Source organism: Schistocerca americana, chromosome 5, assembly GCF_021461395.2.
Source record: "Schistocerca americana isolate TAMUIC-IGC-003095 chromosome 5, iqSchAmer2.1, whole genome shotgun sequence".
In the NCBI taxonomy this organism is placed as follows: Eukaryota; Metazoa; Arthropoda; class Insecta; order Orthoptera; family Acrididae; genus Schistocerca; species Schistocerca americana.
The window spans coordinates 432820040-432837283 of NC_060123.1; the positions used below are offsets into that span (position 1 = coordinate 432820040).

Consider the following 17244-nt stretch of genomic DNA (forward strand, 5'->3'; position numbering starts at 1 on the left):
CTTAGAGTAGTCAGGGCGCTAATGACCATTGAAGTTGTGCGCCCTAAAACCACAAAAAAAAAAAAAAAAAAAAAAACACTCATTGAAGGTGCATGTTGTCTGTCTTCTGTCCTACATAGCACATTCATAGTATACAGCAGACTATTATTTCCAGGATTGTGTGATTGTCCTTAATTTTGTTGAGTGATAGAAACAAGGCATTTTTCAATGTCTAATGAAAGGTATGGCTGCTCTATTGGCTGCTGCCTTTCACAATGCAAGGATTTCATGTCTGTTGTGTGCTGACAAGTGCAGTTGTTATTTTCTGTAGTGAGTAGTTCATTTCCAAACACAGTTTTCAGATGTTTCATTTCAGATTTCAAATCTTTGTCTCATCAGCTGAAAGAGACTTATTGAAATGGGGTGATTGAAAGTGAGCACACAGATCTGCTTGTATTATGTTTTGATTGATGGAGCATCTAAAGTAGACATCCAATTATTGACCATTAACTTTTCTAAGAAGGCACATTTCCACTCTTCTGCATTTGCATTATGCATTAAATGAGGATGTGTGTGCCATTCATGTAACCGAATCCAGTGTATATGTGCTGTGAGGTCAAATGAGAAAGGAGTCACTGATGTGCCATTGATGTGTGGTATAGAAAATAATTTGCAATCTTCCTGCAGGCATTTCCAGAAACACAGGGGTCAGAAATCTCTCTCTCTCTCTCTCTCTCTCTCTCTCTCTCTCTCTCTGTGTGTGTGTGTGTGTGTGTGTGTGTGTGTGTGTGTGTGTGTGTGTGTTTGATTATTTGCAGGCACTCAGTGGCTAGGTTATAGCACCCATACAAAAATCAGTAAGGACAAATGTGACCACAATGACTAAAAAGGTCATTAAACAGGGAGGAGTAAGTCCTACAGAATTACTCACTCACTCCCAACCTCACTGTCACCTGCAACCTGCACAGTCACATTACCACACAGTTAATGTAACACTGGAGAAGTGTGCTAAAACTGGTAACTAAAACACAAGTAATACTGGAGACGAGCTAACAGGAGTACATAGGGAAATCATTGTTAAGATACCAAAACCTTGTATCTCAAAAATACATATATTACTGGAAACTAAAAAAAACTTTGACACATACAGTTCTTAGTTGATGCAACTCATGCTAGTGTAAAGAAATGTTGTGTAATAAACTCAAGTAACAATATCTGTTGCAAATATTATTTGGCAATTTTATGATGTGTATGACCTTATGTAACAAAATACAAGGTTTTACAACAAAACATTGTTAACACACAAGAAGTTAGTGTTTTGCATTCAGATAGCTTTTAATGTTACAGAACTGAGCATACAAACACACAAAACAAATTTAATTTCAGTTTAAAGCCTTTTCACACAAAAATGAAAACTATGGAAAAGTTCTTTGTGTTTTTCCGACAATTTGCTTGACATTATTGGTAAAGGAGGCCTTCATAGTAAGGATGATAATCTCTTGGAATAACTGATTTTAGACACATTAACTCGTGATACTTTGGTGCAGAAATTGCAACTGATCCAGTGTACAGGTTTTTTATATTCTTAATAACTGTATAACTGTATAAGGGTATCTTGGAACTAATTTTTAGTCCTCTTCAAAAATCAGTTTACGTTCAATACCCAACTATGAATTTTACTCCACAGCTGGTATGTCTGAAACACATTATTCTCTGAGTGAAATGATGTATGGTACAGAACTTCAGAGAAGTCTAGAAGTATTTAAAAAAGTCATGAGATTTGTGCTTGGCTATGTACTTGCCCTCTTTCCCACATCTTGCTTCCTTTTCACATCAACATAATTATCCAAGGAATAGAGCACTCTGTTTCTGTATTTGGTTGTGGAACGCACACTGTTGCGTTTCATTTGGGTGTGCCCAATAAGTATGTATTTTTGAATGATGGTTGTACCAACTACTGTGCTGTAATGTTCTAACACACGTGACAGAAGTACATTTTGTTTTGAGCAAAACATCCATGACTATAAAATATTTTATTTTTCCTTATGTCCAGTCTTTTATTTCTGTGTCTAAAAATCTGTAATGAAGGTTGCAAACATATTAGCATCTAACTGTCCTCCTCCCTCATGTCAAACACGCCATACCCTGAGCTATCTGCTAAATTGTAAACTGACATGCTCATGTGGCAACTTTTGTTGAAAATAGAGACAACTGGTTGCGGGCACCAGCTGCACTTCTTGTACATCCATGATAAATACATAAGACTCTGCAGCTTAAGATGCCTTTTTATCAGTTGTCTACTCCTGTCTTGCACTCACTTTCTTCACCTGGTGAGCAGTGTACTGATTCTCCAAAATCTTATGTAACTTATAAGAAAAACTGATGTCACATTTATCTTTCTTTGTGCAGAATACAGTAATGTTTGGTTCTTTTATTTCTCTTACAAATGAATTTCATACAGCTTTGGTTCAGTACTATGGCTAATGCAATCGCCTTTGAATGCTCGTATCAGTTCAATAAATGATGAAAAATGTGGCTGCAAATAAAGTTTGGAAGTAGATGCTTAGCAATGACAGGATGGCAACTTGGGAATTTTACCTAAAATGTATGAATATTTTCTTTTAGTGCATAACTTTCTTCTTTCTGTTTTTCCTGTTTTGAAACAATTATCCTGTTTACTCTGTTTTACCCAACTGCTGACTGACCATTCACCAATTCCATAAGTTGAAAGGAACATTTCTTTACACACTGGTAACACAGCATCCTGCACTTTTGAGTCATAGTAAAGTCTACATTTTCTTCTTGATTCTCCGACTGTGGTCTTTTGCTTAACTTCTTTCCTGTGAACTAAGGTAGCAACACGCTTTCTGTTGTTCCCAGTTCAAATTGGACCAGAATGTATGTCAAGTATTTTATTACAGTTCTCCTCAGATATTGAAGAATGCATTCTCTTGTTCTTTGATTTGCAACAGAATTTCAATGAGCACCTTGGATCGATTTTCCTAGGTTATGTTGTTATTTAATTTGTTGTGATCTTTTCTTACCAACAGTACTTTGCATATTCTATGCTTTTCATTCTAGAAATTTTAGCTTCATTTGGTTACTACACAGAAGGATCTGCTTTACCTTTTTTAGCATGCTTTCTTATTATTTCATAACCTGTGCTCATAGAATCTACGTTCACAGTATTATTCAGGATGTTTACTAGCACCTTTTGACTTTCCCTAGGAGTTTGATTGTCTGACACCACCGCATTTTCAACAGCTGCACTGATCATAAATTGTCATTTTTTCTACGTTTTGGTTTCTGACATGTTTCATATAGATAATATAATGGTAAGACAGAGATTTAGGAACCAGGTTTTAAATTTTAAGACATTTCCAGGGGCAGATGTGGGCTCTGACCACAATCTATTGGTAATGAACTGTAGATTAAAACTGAAGAAACTGCAAAAAGGTGGGAATTTAAGGAGATGGGTCCTGGATAAACTGACTAAACCAGAGGTTGTACAGAATTTCTGGGAGAGCATAAGGGCAAAATTGACAAGAATGGGGGAAAGAAATAAAGTAGAAGAAGAATGGGTAGCTTTGAGGGATGAAGTAGTGAAGGCAGCAGAGGATCAAGTAGGTAAAAAGACAAGAGCTAGTAGAAATCCTTGGGTGACAGAAGAAATATTGAATTTAATTGACGAAAGGAGAAAATATAAAAATGCAGTAAATGAAGCAGGCAATAAGGAACACAAACGTCTCAAAAATGAGATTGACAGGAAGTGCAAAATGACAAGGCAGGCATGGCTAGAGGACAAATGTAAAGATGTAGAGGCTTATCTCACTAGGGGTAAGATAGATACTGCCTACAGGAAAATTAGAGAGATCTTTGGAGAAAAGAGAACCACTTGTATGAATATCAAGAGCTCAGATGGAAACCCAGTTCTAAGCAAAGAAGGGAAAGCAGAAAGGTGGAAAGAGTATATAGAGGGTATATACAACGGTGATGTACTTAAGGACAATATTATGGAAATGGAAGAGGATGTAGATGAAGATGAAATGGGGAAGATGATATTGCGTGAAGAGTTTGACAGAGCACCGAAAGACCTAAGTCGAAACAAGGCCCTGGGAGTAAACATTCCATTAGAACTACTGACAGCTTGGGAGAGCCAGTCCTTTCAAAACTCTACCATCTGGTGAGCAAAATGTATGAGACAGGTGAAATACCCTCAGACTTCAAGAAGAATATAATAATTCCAATTCCAAAGAAAGCAGGTGTTGACAGGTGTGAAAATTACCGAACTATCAGTTTAATAAGTCATGGCTGCAAAATACTAACGCGAATTCTTTACAGACAAATGGGAAAGCTGATAGAAGTCGACCTTGGGTAAGATCAGTTTGGATTCCATAGAAATATTGGAACACATGAGGCAATACTGACCCTACGGCTTATCTTAGAAAATAGATTAAGGAAAGGCAAACCTACATTTCTAGCATTTGTGGACTTAGAGAAAGCTTTTGACAATGTTGACTGGAATACTCTCTTTCAAATTCTAAAGGTGGCAGGGGTAAAATACAGGGAGTGAAAGGCTATGTACAATTTGTACAGAAACCAGATGGCAGTTATAAGAGTCGAGGGGCATGAAAGAAAAGCAGCGGTTGGGAAGGGAGTGAGACAGGGCTGTAGCCTGTCCCCAATGTTATTCAATCTGTATATTGAGCAAGCAGTAAATGAAACAAAAGAAAAATTTGGAGTAGATATTAAAGTCCATGGAGAAGAAATAAAAACTTTGAGGTTTGCCGATGACATCGTAATTCTGTCAGAGACAGCAAAGGACTTGGAAGAGCAGTTGAACGGAATGGACAGTGTGTTGAAAGGAGGATATAAGATGAGCATCAACAAAAGCAAAACGAGGATAATGGAATGTAGTCGAATTAAATCGGGTGATGCTGAGGGAATTAGATTGGGAAATGAGACACTTAAAGTAGTAAAGGAGTTTTGCTATTTGGGGAGCAAAATAACTGATGATGGTCGAAGTAGAGAGGATATAAAATGTAGACTGGCAATGGCAAGGAAAGCGTTTCTGAAGAAGAAGAGAAATTTGTTAACATCGAGTTTAGATTTGTCAGGAAGTCGTTTCTGAAAGTATTTGTATGGAGTGTAGCCATGTATGGAAGTGAAACATGGATGATAAATAGTTTGGATAAAAAGAGAGAAGAATCTTTCGAAGTGTGGTGCTACAGAAGAATGCTGAAGATTAGATGGGTAGATCACATAACTAATGAGGAGGTATTGAATAGAATTGGGGAGAAAAGGAGTCTGTGGCACAGCTTGACTAGAAGAAGGTATCGTTTGGTAGGAGATGTTCTGAGGCATCAAGGGATCACCAATTTAGTATTGGAGGGCAGCGTGGAGGGTAAAAATCGTAGAGAGAGACCAAGAGATGAATACACTAAGCAGATTCAGAAGGATGTACGTTGCAGTAGGTACTGGGAGATGAAGGAGCTTGCACAGGATAGATTAGCATGGAGAGCTGCATCAAACAAGTCTCAGGACTGAAGACCACAACAACAACATATTTTATTCTTTTTTGGGACAGCTTGTGACCAGCTTTCTTCCTTGGTGTTCTTGTTGGGTTGAGTATATCTGCTTTTGAGCATTTAGATTTCTCTGCTGAAGTAGGCCCGTTACTTGCACTTGAAACTATACAATCCCTGTCTTCTGATTTACTGTATCTAAGATGGTGAATACTGAAGGCTCATTTGCTGGTGACAGTGATGCTGGTAGTATACTTGAAAATTGTAAGAGAGAAGAATGTCAGGTATGAAATTGCTACATTCTGACTTCCTTAAATTGGAGTAACTAAATGTTGTATGTTAATTTGCTTGTGAGAATCATGTGGTGGATCACTTGGAATGTCTGAATAGAAATGTCAGATATGTCAGATGATTGTAGGGCCATCATCGGTATTCTACTTCCCCCAATTCATTATTATTTACTTACATTTCAGTTTCCCAAATATCAAGAGAAACCCCCAGAAAATTAACTGTAAAATGTATATACTACATACTTTAAGGCCACTCTGTTTCATTATTCTTGTAGCTCGTTATTACTGCCTTCACACTGAGAGAAGTATCTACAAAATGAAAGTTAAGCTCTGCTACAGTAACATAAAATAAAGTAGAGAAATATTAACACAGCTCAAGTGAAAGCTAACTTTATTGTTGTTGGTGAAGTTTGTTTTATAATGAGGCCTTACTGAAAATAGTGTGCTTCATTATTTACTGTTTTTGATATTCTATTTAATTTTCTACATACATCAACTATTCATCTGAACTACTAATAACTCATTGTGTATTAATCACTACGATATAACACTGTAAGAAACACAAATAATGTTACATATATCGCCAACGAACTATGATAATTGTTACATTTGACTTGCACCAAACACCCAAACAATCCCAGATGGGTTTTTAGGCCAGTAATACTGTATGATCGTTTTTCATTGGCACAACAATGAAAAATGTGCTGTAAAATTCCAGTCAAACACATTTTTTGAGAACAAGGTTTTGTGGTGGCGATGGTGTTTTAAGCTATGGTTGCATAAGGTAGTTATAGAGGATGGACTTGTGCTACCTCTTTTACAACACTGTTACAACAAGAAGCAATTGTGTGACAGCCAATACCATGTACTTTGTGTACTATGCTTTGCTTCATGTTATGCACTGCTCATTTTCCTTTTCTTATCTTGAAATGACTGAAAAGATTAATCGTGGTTTATCACAGAATTCAGGTACAACTTCCATGATCTTAAAAAAGATTGGCAATCACAATCACTACTTATCAGTCGAGCCTTACAGAAGCACAAATGAAGGATGTGGATGCCAGCCGTGTGAGATGGTTGCAGGGGCTGTGTCTGTAGACCATTCTCATCTCTCCAGCAGGCTAGGTTCTCATTTGTTTATGCTCACGAGAGACTGTGATTTTAAAATATCAGCACCACTGTAGTGGAGGTCTAGTTCCGATGACAACATTATTATTGTACCATGGTTATTTAGCATTATGCAGTATTTATGCCTGTGGAATAAGTTTTGATTTCTAGGAAGTCCAGTGGAAAATTCAGTGAAGTTAGTGATGTCATAAATGAAGGGTCAAGTAGCTCATAGTTCTGAGAAGTTATTAGGCAGTTATTGAAGATGAAAAGTGATGTCCCCTTCATCATATTGATTTTTCTGAGGGGACTAATACTCACTGTGTTTGTGATATTTTTGATAAAGCCACAGGAACAGGAAAGTGAAATAGTTACTAAAGTTCAGAGTCTCATGAAAGAGATTGATGGTGAGCTTCAGAAGGTAAGCATTTTTTGTCCTTACATTCAGTTTACCAAAGCTGCCTGAATGTATTGTGACAGGCTTTCTCCACCTTGAAGTTAGGTCCATGTACCCAAACCAATGTGCTGCTTTAACTGTCAGTGCTGTGGTCCTACCATCATGTGTTACAATGGTCAGGCATCTTGGAAGATGGAGAGTCCACTGCCCACGAACCTGATACTTGATGTACTGTCCCCCTGCCCCCCTCCCATGTCTATCAATTGCTCCCAAGTCTATCCAGTTGGAAGCAGTGAATGTCCTGTCTTTTCAGAAGAGAATAAAATGCAGTATATTGATGTGACATAACACATCTCATAACTCTGACTAGAAGAAGACATTAAAGCCTTGTAGCTGTTGTGTCCATCAGTGTAATGGGGCAGTTGAACAGTCTAGAACATATCAAGCGCTATAGAAGGAATAAAACATAAATGTATTTATTTACAATGTATTTGCTGTAAGGCACACACAACTTTGTATCCTATGGTCTCTCTCTCCCTGTTCCACTACGATCGGTTTAGAATAGTCACTAGCAGCCAGAGGAGCAATGATGGCAATCTAGGTTCGTAAAGCCTTACAGGTGTTATGCGACATTTGCAAAATCACTCTTTACTGTCATTCATCTGCTCGGTGTGATCAATAGAGTAATGTGAAAATAATCTGAAGGTAATCTGGGGTGGCCCTCTCTAGCAGCAGCTTGCAGTGGTCAATTTGTGTGTTCCTTCTGCGGAGATGAGAGCAGCACGTGACACTGGTCGGAGAAGACACTGTTGATAATGCTTTTGTGCAGTCGTTTGCCTCCGTGACGAAACAAGCTGTATAGAAAACTGGTGTTGGCACTCAGATGTTGACAACTGAGCAGAGCACATCTACTTATAGCTGTCAGTGTAGCTGTAAACATGCACAGCAAGTTGAACAACACAGTGCTACTACATCTGAAATAATGGTGGCAGCAGAACCTCATGCTGGAAAGAATAGTAGACACTTGTAACAGACTGAAGAAGAGAACCAAAACCACATTTCTGTTAAAATGGCCTTACCAATATCCCCAAAATCCAAGCTGGTCATGAAAACCAACAGGCCAAAACAATCAGGTCCAAAGACATCAGGCCATGTGAGCTTGGTTGTGCCCGATGGATCAGACAATAATGACTATATTATCAATTTTAGGGGTGTCAACATCTGCCTGATAGAACCAGAGTGTGAAGTAACTGCCGCCCGTCCCCCCTCCCCATCCTGCTCCACTATAATCTCACCACCACAGAGGAATGAATTTGGGGGGGGGGGGGTGCGGGAGGAAGACAGAGGAGACCCTCACAGTTACGATGGCTTCCATACTTCCGTGTAACTTGAATGGGTTCAGAACACAAGAGGATGAATTATGTCTGTCTTCAAGAGACATATTATACTGGAGCCCCTGAGCTACAAAGGTAAATTCTCCACAAAAAGGACAATCTTAGTGCTGAGCTAGAGGAGGAGTAGCTATTTCCACAAACGCCACTCCTCGCTTCTTTCCTTTACAACCAGCCTGCAAGGAGTTGCTGTATCAGTGCATGTGCATCATAGGTTGACAGTATGTTCTCTCTACATGCATTCACATGAAGTGCTAAAGTGAAATCCTTACTCAGGCCACCCAACCCTTCTTCCTCTTTGAGGATTTTAATGCACACAATGTGCTTTGATGCTCTCCAATTACCTGCCTATCTAGATTCATCTGCCAGACTGAGTGGTACCTGAAAGAAAGGTTCCACAGTGGGTGATCAGTAGGGGTGACTGAACACTTTACAGCCAGCTTGCTGTGTTTGAATGCCATGACAGTGTCCAGGAATGAATCGGTCATATTACCAAATGATCCACCACGCTGTTTTTCTCTTCAATATTCACACCCTCTGAAAACGCAGCTAGTTCCTTGATGGAGTGAGGAATGCTGCTCTGCAATCTGGACTGTGGCTCTGTGTAGGTTCAAATGCCAGCAAACCAGAGAGAACTTTGCAGCCTTATATGTAGTGAGAGCAAAATGCCACAAAATTTTTAAAAACAGCAAAAAAATAGAGTGTGGTATCTGTTCCTGACCACCATAAACTGCCCTCACTAAAAGCAGTCATATGGGAGACCATCAGGAGGATTTCTAGGACAAGATGGAGGTGCCTAATGGCTACCATAATGGGAAAAGAGTCTCCAAACCAACCTGTGAGACACTGGCCAGACAATGGTGGCCTATTTTTCCCACAGTTACCACCACTGCCAGTCAGGGTTTAGGTTTCCAGTGCTATAGGGTGACTGCTGAGATGGAAGGTTGAGACTTCAGTTCCACCACTGATGAAGAACACAGCTGTCCCCTTCTCCATGTGGGATCTGGGTTTTGCATTATCTGCAGCTTGTGAACCATCACCTGGTCATGATAGGGTTCCTTTATAGTGTGTTATGGCACCTTGCTGGGTGGAGCATAGAAATCCTCTTTGCCCTTTTTATCCTCATTCAGGCATCAGGACACTCTCGTGACTCAGGGCAAGAGGTTATTTTAATTTCGCTTTTAAAACCTGGAAAGAAACACACATACCCGAGTAATTATTGTAGTGGTGCATGGTAAAAATCTTGGAGTGGATGGTCAACCGTGTTATCTGAATCTTAGGAGTCTGGCTAAAAGTGGCTATACAACAGGCTTTCCTGCACTGGCATCGCCTTATGAGTATATATTTTTTATTTCAGAAAGGCCTATGGTACTACCTGGGGGGCTTATTATCCACAGGTAGCTCCAGGGATGGGTTTTACGAGGATGTTTTCCTGTATTTATACAGTCCTTCCTCTCATCTCGCTATTTTAGGTGCCAAGTTGCTGACATCCTCTCTGATTGCTTTGAGAAAGAGAAGAGTGTCCTTCAAGGTTCTTTTTTAAGTGTGACTGTGTTCATGTAGGTAGTAATAATATCACATTGGTTTTTAAAGAACCAGTCTGATTCAAATTATTTTCATTAAAATGAGTTCGGGACCACCGGTGCACATTTATTTTTACACATTTGCATTACCTTCGGCATTTATGTCTGCAGAGTTGCGTAATTTGAATTTGCCGCTGAGATAATTGTTAAGATGGCGGCAGATAATCGATAGAGACTTTCTATTGTTAGAGCAAATAGGATAAGTATTTGAAACGCTTATTAAACTTTACTTTCGTATTGTGTACTATTTAGACTTCATCAAGCAAACATTTGATTTTTTTTCTAAGGAAAACAGATAAAAACGTGATACCAATCGCTATCGTCAATGGCTGCGCTCCTTGCAGCGGAAAGAAATAATTAACACAGATAATGCTTACTGAGAGAGGAATTAAAGTTACAAATAATTATTCACTCATATTTATAATAATAATGAACTCTATTCTCAAGTAATAATTAACAAATACTTACAATTTCTTAACAGACCCCAGTTTGATATGTGTCTGCAACCTACAAAAGCCATCCAACAAAAAGGTAAAAACAAAGGAAGACAAACGCACATCATGAAAGGAATTTACAATTATCATTGTCTTTGTATGATACACATTGATATGTCCAATTACATCATAAAATATTATATAAATAATTAATATTTATCATCATTTTCATTGTTTTTTATATGTTGAATAGATAATGTTTATAACTGTTAGAGGCATAATTTCCTCTCATCGCACTGTAGCTAAAATTTATCTCGTGGATGTTACATACTCCAATTACCTAAGTGCCCTTCAATCATTGCAGCATATGTACCCAGCAGAGAAGCTGGTCATACTAATGCATGACAAACAGCAAGTATTCTGCTGGGAGCCAGGGCATGTGGGAATTTGGGAAAATGAATGAGCAGACTGAGCACTAAGGAGGCCTGCAAAGACATGATGTGACACAATGTGCCATTTCCTTGCTGGCTGTAATTTCGTTCTTGTGTCTGAGATCCATGAAATTGTGGGAGGAGAAGTGGCTGGCAGCAAGGGACAATAAGCTGGAGTTGTTGAAGTCAGCTATCCAGTTGTGACGTACCTGATGCCAGTCACTCAGGCGAGATAAAGTGACCCCAACCTGCCTCCAATCTGGTCATTGTCCCCGAACACATGGTCTCTCTCTCTCTCTCTCTCTCTCTCTCTCTCTGTGTGTGTGTGTGTGTGTGTGTGTGTGTGTGTGTGTGTGTGTGTGTGCTCTTAGGAATTGTTTCTGTTTTTCCTTGTAGTTGAGGTTTTAATCTTTTTTGCCCTTTAACGCCATTTGTCTCGTAACATTTTAGTACAGGCACTGAAGACTTTGCTGTCATGCGTGTACACCTTCATCATCATTTATTTTTCTGAACCATTTCAGATGAATGCCAGGATATGTCCTTCAGCAATGCCACAACCATTTCACTTCCTCACTCTTCTCTTAGTGCACTACAGCTCCAAGTGTAATGACATCACTTTTGGAGAAATTGTAAGGGGCTGCAAATTTTCAGCATAAACAGTGCCCATTCATTCTTTGTCACATCGTCATTACAGAAACTGAGATTCTGCTTGCATGTTAGTACAGAACAAGAGGACTCAGATAAGTGACTCTGGGTTATGTGGTGCAAATACTTCAATGGTACCACTCCTTAAGTAACAAACAGACAATAATCTTATGTGAATACACTTTGACAGCTCATTGAAATGCTTTACATGATATGCACATTAAAAAGCATTACTTAATTTATTAATAATACAATTGTTTTTGTACAGTTTTACTGAAAAGCATGCACAGTCTGGGACAGGAAGGTGATAATAATTTCTCAGTAATACAGAGGCTATCTGAGTTAGATTTGAAAGGAAAGGACACTGCTCTGCAGCAGCATCCAGCCTTTGGCTTTAAAGTAGACCTTGTACGGCTAATGGGTAATCTTTGTTGGAAACACAAAGAAAACAAACACCAGGTAAGTTTGTTAAGTTACTGTTTGCATATGGTATTCCATGGATAATATGTAGAATAACTTGGTTAATTTATTGAGCAGAAACTCAAATTAATTTGACTCTAAAGGTCATTCACTTCTGTAACTCAATTAAGTTGATTTTGAAGATATCTGTACTTAATAATAAATTTCGTAGTGTCAGCTACAAGATTCGTGTGAACATGCTGTACTTTATTTACTATTTTTCCAGTCAGTCATCATATGTCTCTCTTTTTCTGAACTTAAAATCCTCTCACCTGACAACTTTTGGAGACTTATATGTATTATGGAGTGGCTTAGTTCCTATATACCCAAGAAATTGTCTAATGACTGAAGTTATTATGAAGCTGGCATTAAACAACTTAATCACCAGGTGAGGTCTGCAGGAAGAAAATGAGATGATCATCTCCTTGATAAACTCAGCAGACTTGTGAAATCATTACTCACACACACTCCCAAAATGTGACCTTGCAATCTAAGGAACATTGTTTACTATGTACTCACATTAAAAGTATTAGTCTGACCAAATACACATTTTTTCCATACTGTACAGAAATTGTCTGCTGGGCTAACTGCTTAAGTCAATCATTTATAACATCTAGGTAAATTTTTAGATGTTTCAGGAGAATATAGAGCCATAGAACAATTTTGAAGGAAACAGTCAGTGGCAGGTCTGCTAGGAATGTCTCATTAATGCCATTATTTAAATTGAGCAAGTGTACAGAAGTTGGGAGTCCAAATTGTTGTAGTTGTGACATCAATTGATTGATACCATTTCTTATTACAATTGAAAGAGTAATTATTACAAGGAAAACTTACATATAGTTATGTGCAGTGTTACTGATACTAAATATTCTGGCTTTTCTCATCCACTTCACGAGGCTGGAAGTAACTCACATGTTTGGGATAGACAGTTCAAAGAATAGAATATTAGAATACATACGAGAAGCAAAGCCACACACATACAGACAAATAACAATTACTCCATGCTCTTCAAGGAAATGAAGCGTGTAATTAATTCTATGGAAAGCAAAAATTTCTCAGGGTTGATATCCTAAATAAATTACTAAAATCCTGTTCTTCAGATATCGGCAGTGTATTCAGTCACATACGCAATACATCGACGTCACCAGGTATATATCCAAAAAATATTCAATTGTCAGACCCATTTTCATGGCAGTTAGGAAGACATACTGATAATTGTCAACCAGTCTCAATGCTTACCTTGTCCTTTAATGTGATGACTGAAGAGAATTGCAGCCAGTGCATGTTTCAGTGGATGGGGAATAGGCTTTGGTTGTTGAAACCACCTAAACATTATGCTTTTTTAGAGGGAACGAGTTAAATATTGATTTTATTGAGGTAAGAGGAGACTGTTGAGAAATAAAATGGATTCTGGGAAAAGGAAAAAAGTTCAATGTCTTAATTTCAGGAGCCCCTCGCATATTATTCTGTTTGTGTATTTGAAGACAACATCTGTTCCAGGTTGTTGAGCTTGAAGGTGTGCAGCTCCTCCTCGATTGCTGTAAAATTGATGCAAGAAATCCATGTATCCTTTATGTTAAGGAATAAATGTATTTCAGTTGTCATACAAATACACAGATTTTCTTAAAATGGTATTTACAAACAGTTAGTCTTATTTATTTGTCAATAGTATACCGTATAATCTTAAATTACAGCAGTACGAAATACATGCTGAGAGTCAATGTTGATCAGAGAGTAATAAAAGTTGTCTACAAATTGTTTAATAGGTTCATAATTGGGAAAAAAATATGACTTGATTCAGTGTGGCTAGCTCTGTAGAGCAAATGGTTGCATTGTCCATTTGTGCTGTATCACAAAACCTGACAAATCACTGAGAAGATTTAAAAACACTATGTTTTCAAAAGTATTTCAGTATCAGAATTATATTATCTCATTACATACATACATAAATCATTGATTTAATGTGTAAGAGATTCATCAGTATAAATAATGGAACTGAGAAGCCATACATAGTGTGTCAAAAAATCCTTAAAGTAATCTTAATTTACAAACATCAGTACAAATTTATTACATTACTTTATGAAGAAATCTGTCTCATTTAAAATTTCCATGACTGAGTAATAACATTTTTGTACAAGGATGGCAAGTAATTCTTTTAGTAAACATAGTGTAATGTGGTCCACAGCTCATGGTCTAGCGGCTAGCGTTGCTACTTCTGGATCACGGGGCCTCGGGTTCAATTCCCAGCTGGGTTGGGGATTTCCTCTGCCCGGGGACTGGGTGTTTGTGTTGTCATCATCATCATCATCATCATCATCATTCATGACAGTGGCTAGATTGGATTGTGTACAAAAATTGGACTATGTAAAAATTGAGACTTTGTACAGGCACTGATGACTGCACATTTGAGCACCCCATAAATGGATCATCATCATAGTTCTGTAGTTTAACAGTTTTCATTTATTATAAATTTTCATAGCCAAGTACTTGAGGAGTATGGGAGTAGAGTTTTAATCAGTGAGATAGTAACGTGAAATTGTCTTCGTTTCTTTTATCATACATTTTTATGCCGCCCTGTGGCGGGTTTGTCCTTGGCTCCACTGGGCCTCAGCCTTTGCAGCATCTTTTCGCTTCTGTGCTGCATATCTGTCCTCTTGCTATTCTTTTTCCCCCTCCCTTGGGGAACATGTGTGGGACACTTTTGCGAATGTGTTGTGCATTTTCAGTAGCCTGACATCAGAACAGTGTCTCCACTGTCTTTCATTCCTTATCTATTTTTCCATTCCCCTTCTCCTATCCCACCCTCACTTCGGTGTTTGAGGTTCCTCTTTTTCTTCTTCCTCCATGTGTGCTTTCTTTGTTCACTTTCTCCTATCCTTCTTCTGCTTCGGCGTTTGAGGTTCCTCTTTCTTCTTCTTCCCCCCTATGCACTCCTGAAGGCCAGCCCAGGCATCCGATGCATAACAGGTGACTGGGTAATGTGTAAGTCCCAGCCCCAGATTGATAGGTAGGGTTCGCATGTACCACTGGTACAGATCAGGCCCGGGGACGGGTGATTGCCTGAGATGTTGCTTTTCCAAATTTGCAGTTGGTTCCTGTGTCAGGTGTTCAGGAGGTGTGATGTAAGGTGTGAACAAGTGACCTAAGGTAGGTGCATCCGCCCTCTGAGGGAGGGGGGGGGGGGACCCCAGTTGGAAGGAGTGCCCAATCAGAGATGCTGGCAATCACGGAGGATTTTCTCACAATGAGCCAATCATCATCTTCACAGTCTGTCTACTAAACATAAATTGAATGAGGCTGATGATTCAGAGACCCTTCCAGCTGCACCATGGTCAGTCCTTTGCTATGATAAATCCATTCATTATTTAGAACGGTGTTGATGCAATTACTGGCCCTGTGAAATCCTGCTCTTCTTTACACAATTTCACTTTGGATTTGGAGACTACTTCTGATTGTCGAGCTCAACAACTGCTTGCAGCTGCACTCCTCCACAGCTATCTTATTCATGTCAAGGCCCATCAAATGCTGAATTCTTCATGTGGTGTTATTTATACTAGGCTGCTCGATGATCTGGCCGAGGCAGAAATCCAAAGGTACCTCTCTGATCAGGGCGTCCTTGCAATCCATCGGGTAATGAAAAAGGTAGAAGCATCCTTAGTGCCCACAGGCGGCACTCTTTTTCTCACATTTGACAGAGTAGTGCTTCCATCAAACAGTGAAGCAGGCTATGAAATTATCACACAATAACAAACAAAAGACCAATGATGAACAAATGAGAAACGACGATAACATGACACCTCTCACTGAGTATGTTGTCAGAAGTGTCTGCAGAGATCACATTTCACCACATTTTGTGTTAGTGCATGTGAGGTGAAGTAGTAAGTGGAAATTTGTAAAAAACTGAGTGAAAGCAACGCACTAAACAGCAGATGATTGACACACCAACCAGGGACACAAAACAGGATGGAAAGTGAAAGTACAGAAACGTACATAACCTCATAACCTCTACCTTCGAAACAGCTCTCCACAAATACACAATAATTTTCTTCATGGCTAATTTGCAGATGACTTGCTGTCAAAAATCGATGAAACGAGCACTAAAATCAATGTATAATAATACAATTCAGTTAGCGATGTAATTTTAAGGTGAGTGTCCAAACAAAATGAAGCAAATTGCAAATGTTGTATTTCTTAGGCCTGCAGCAGTTAGATTATTACAAATGTGATAAATGTACTTTACAGAAATAAAAATTTGACCCACAGAAGATGACACATTGGTATTGAAACATGTTTGGGTAAATATAAAAATAAACTAATTGTGTTTGCGTAAGGCTGATATCCAAAACAACTCAGTTTTTGTCAGAAACCCTCTTTATGAGTCTTGTTCATTTTAGGTATGTGTCCATAGAATGGTAGTCGGCTTTTTGGATCGTGTCTGTGAGCTTGTCTGTGTATTCGTATCATTCTTTGGTTGGGCTCATCATCCATGTATCATCCCTGTGTATATATCCAACTCCTCTCCCCCCCCCCCCCCCCCCCCCCCCAAGGGTTTTACGTTCTATTTTTTATTTTTTCGATCTCTGTGATGGTTGATGCTCTAATTCTGGTCATTTCTGATGTGCAGTGTGCTTCTGACAGTTCGACTGTTTTGTGTTGCCTGAGTTTGGCCTGTTGTACTGTATTCATGTGAGTTTTTTACAGTTTATGATGTTTCTCTGTTCTTTTTATGTTGGCTGCCTTGTTTGAGCCTCCTATTTGTGTAAAGAATGTTTGTTTTTACTTGGAACAACTAAATATCTTGAGAGGTATGCAATGTATGAAAAATTGGTTCAAATTAAAAGTTAATATTTATGAAGGGAACACCAGTCTGTGCTGAATCTGGCCACCACTTAAACCCCCCTCCCACCACAATTATTGCGGGTCAATTTTTTATTTTCAAATGAGAACCACCTCCCCCTGCTCCTTATTGCAGATTTGAATTCTGCACCAGAAAATAGCTAGGG

At 38.7% G+C, this 17244-nt stretch overlaps 1 protein-coding gene across 3 annotated transcripts in view; it reads left to right on the forward strand.

The window, feature by feature from the left end:
• Positions 1-17244, forward strand: part of LOC124616055 (ataxin-10) — a 110905-nt gene that overhangs the window by 74638 nt on the left and 19023 nt on the right. For all 3 annotated transcript variants that reach the window (XR_006979841.1, XM_047144288.1, XM_047144289.1), the window contains 2 exons: positions 12051-12241; positions 13742-13805. Coding sequence is in view for 2 of the 3 variants with exons in the window: in XM_047144288.1 (XP_047000244.1) it covers positions 12051-12241; positions 13742-13805 (255 nt within the window). In the remaining variant the exon portion in view is untranslated. The remainder of the gene's footprint in view (positions 1-12050; positions 12242-13741; positions 13806-17244) is intronic.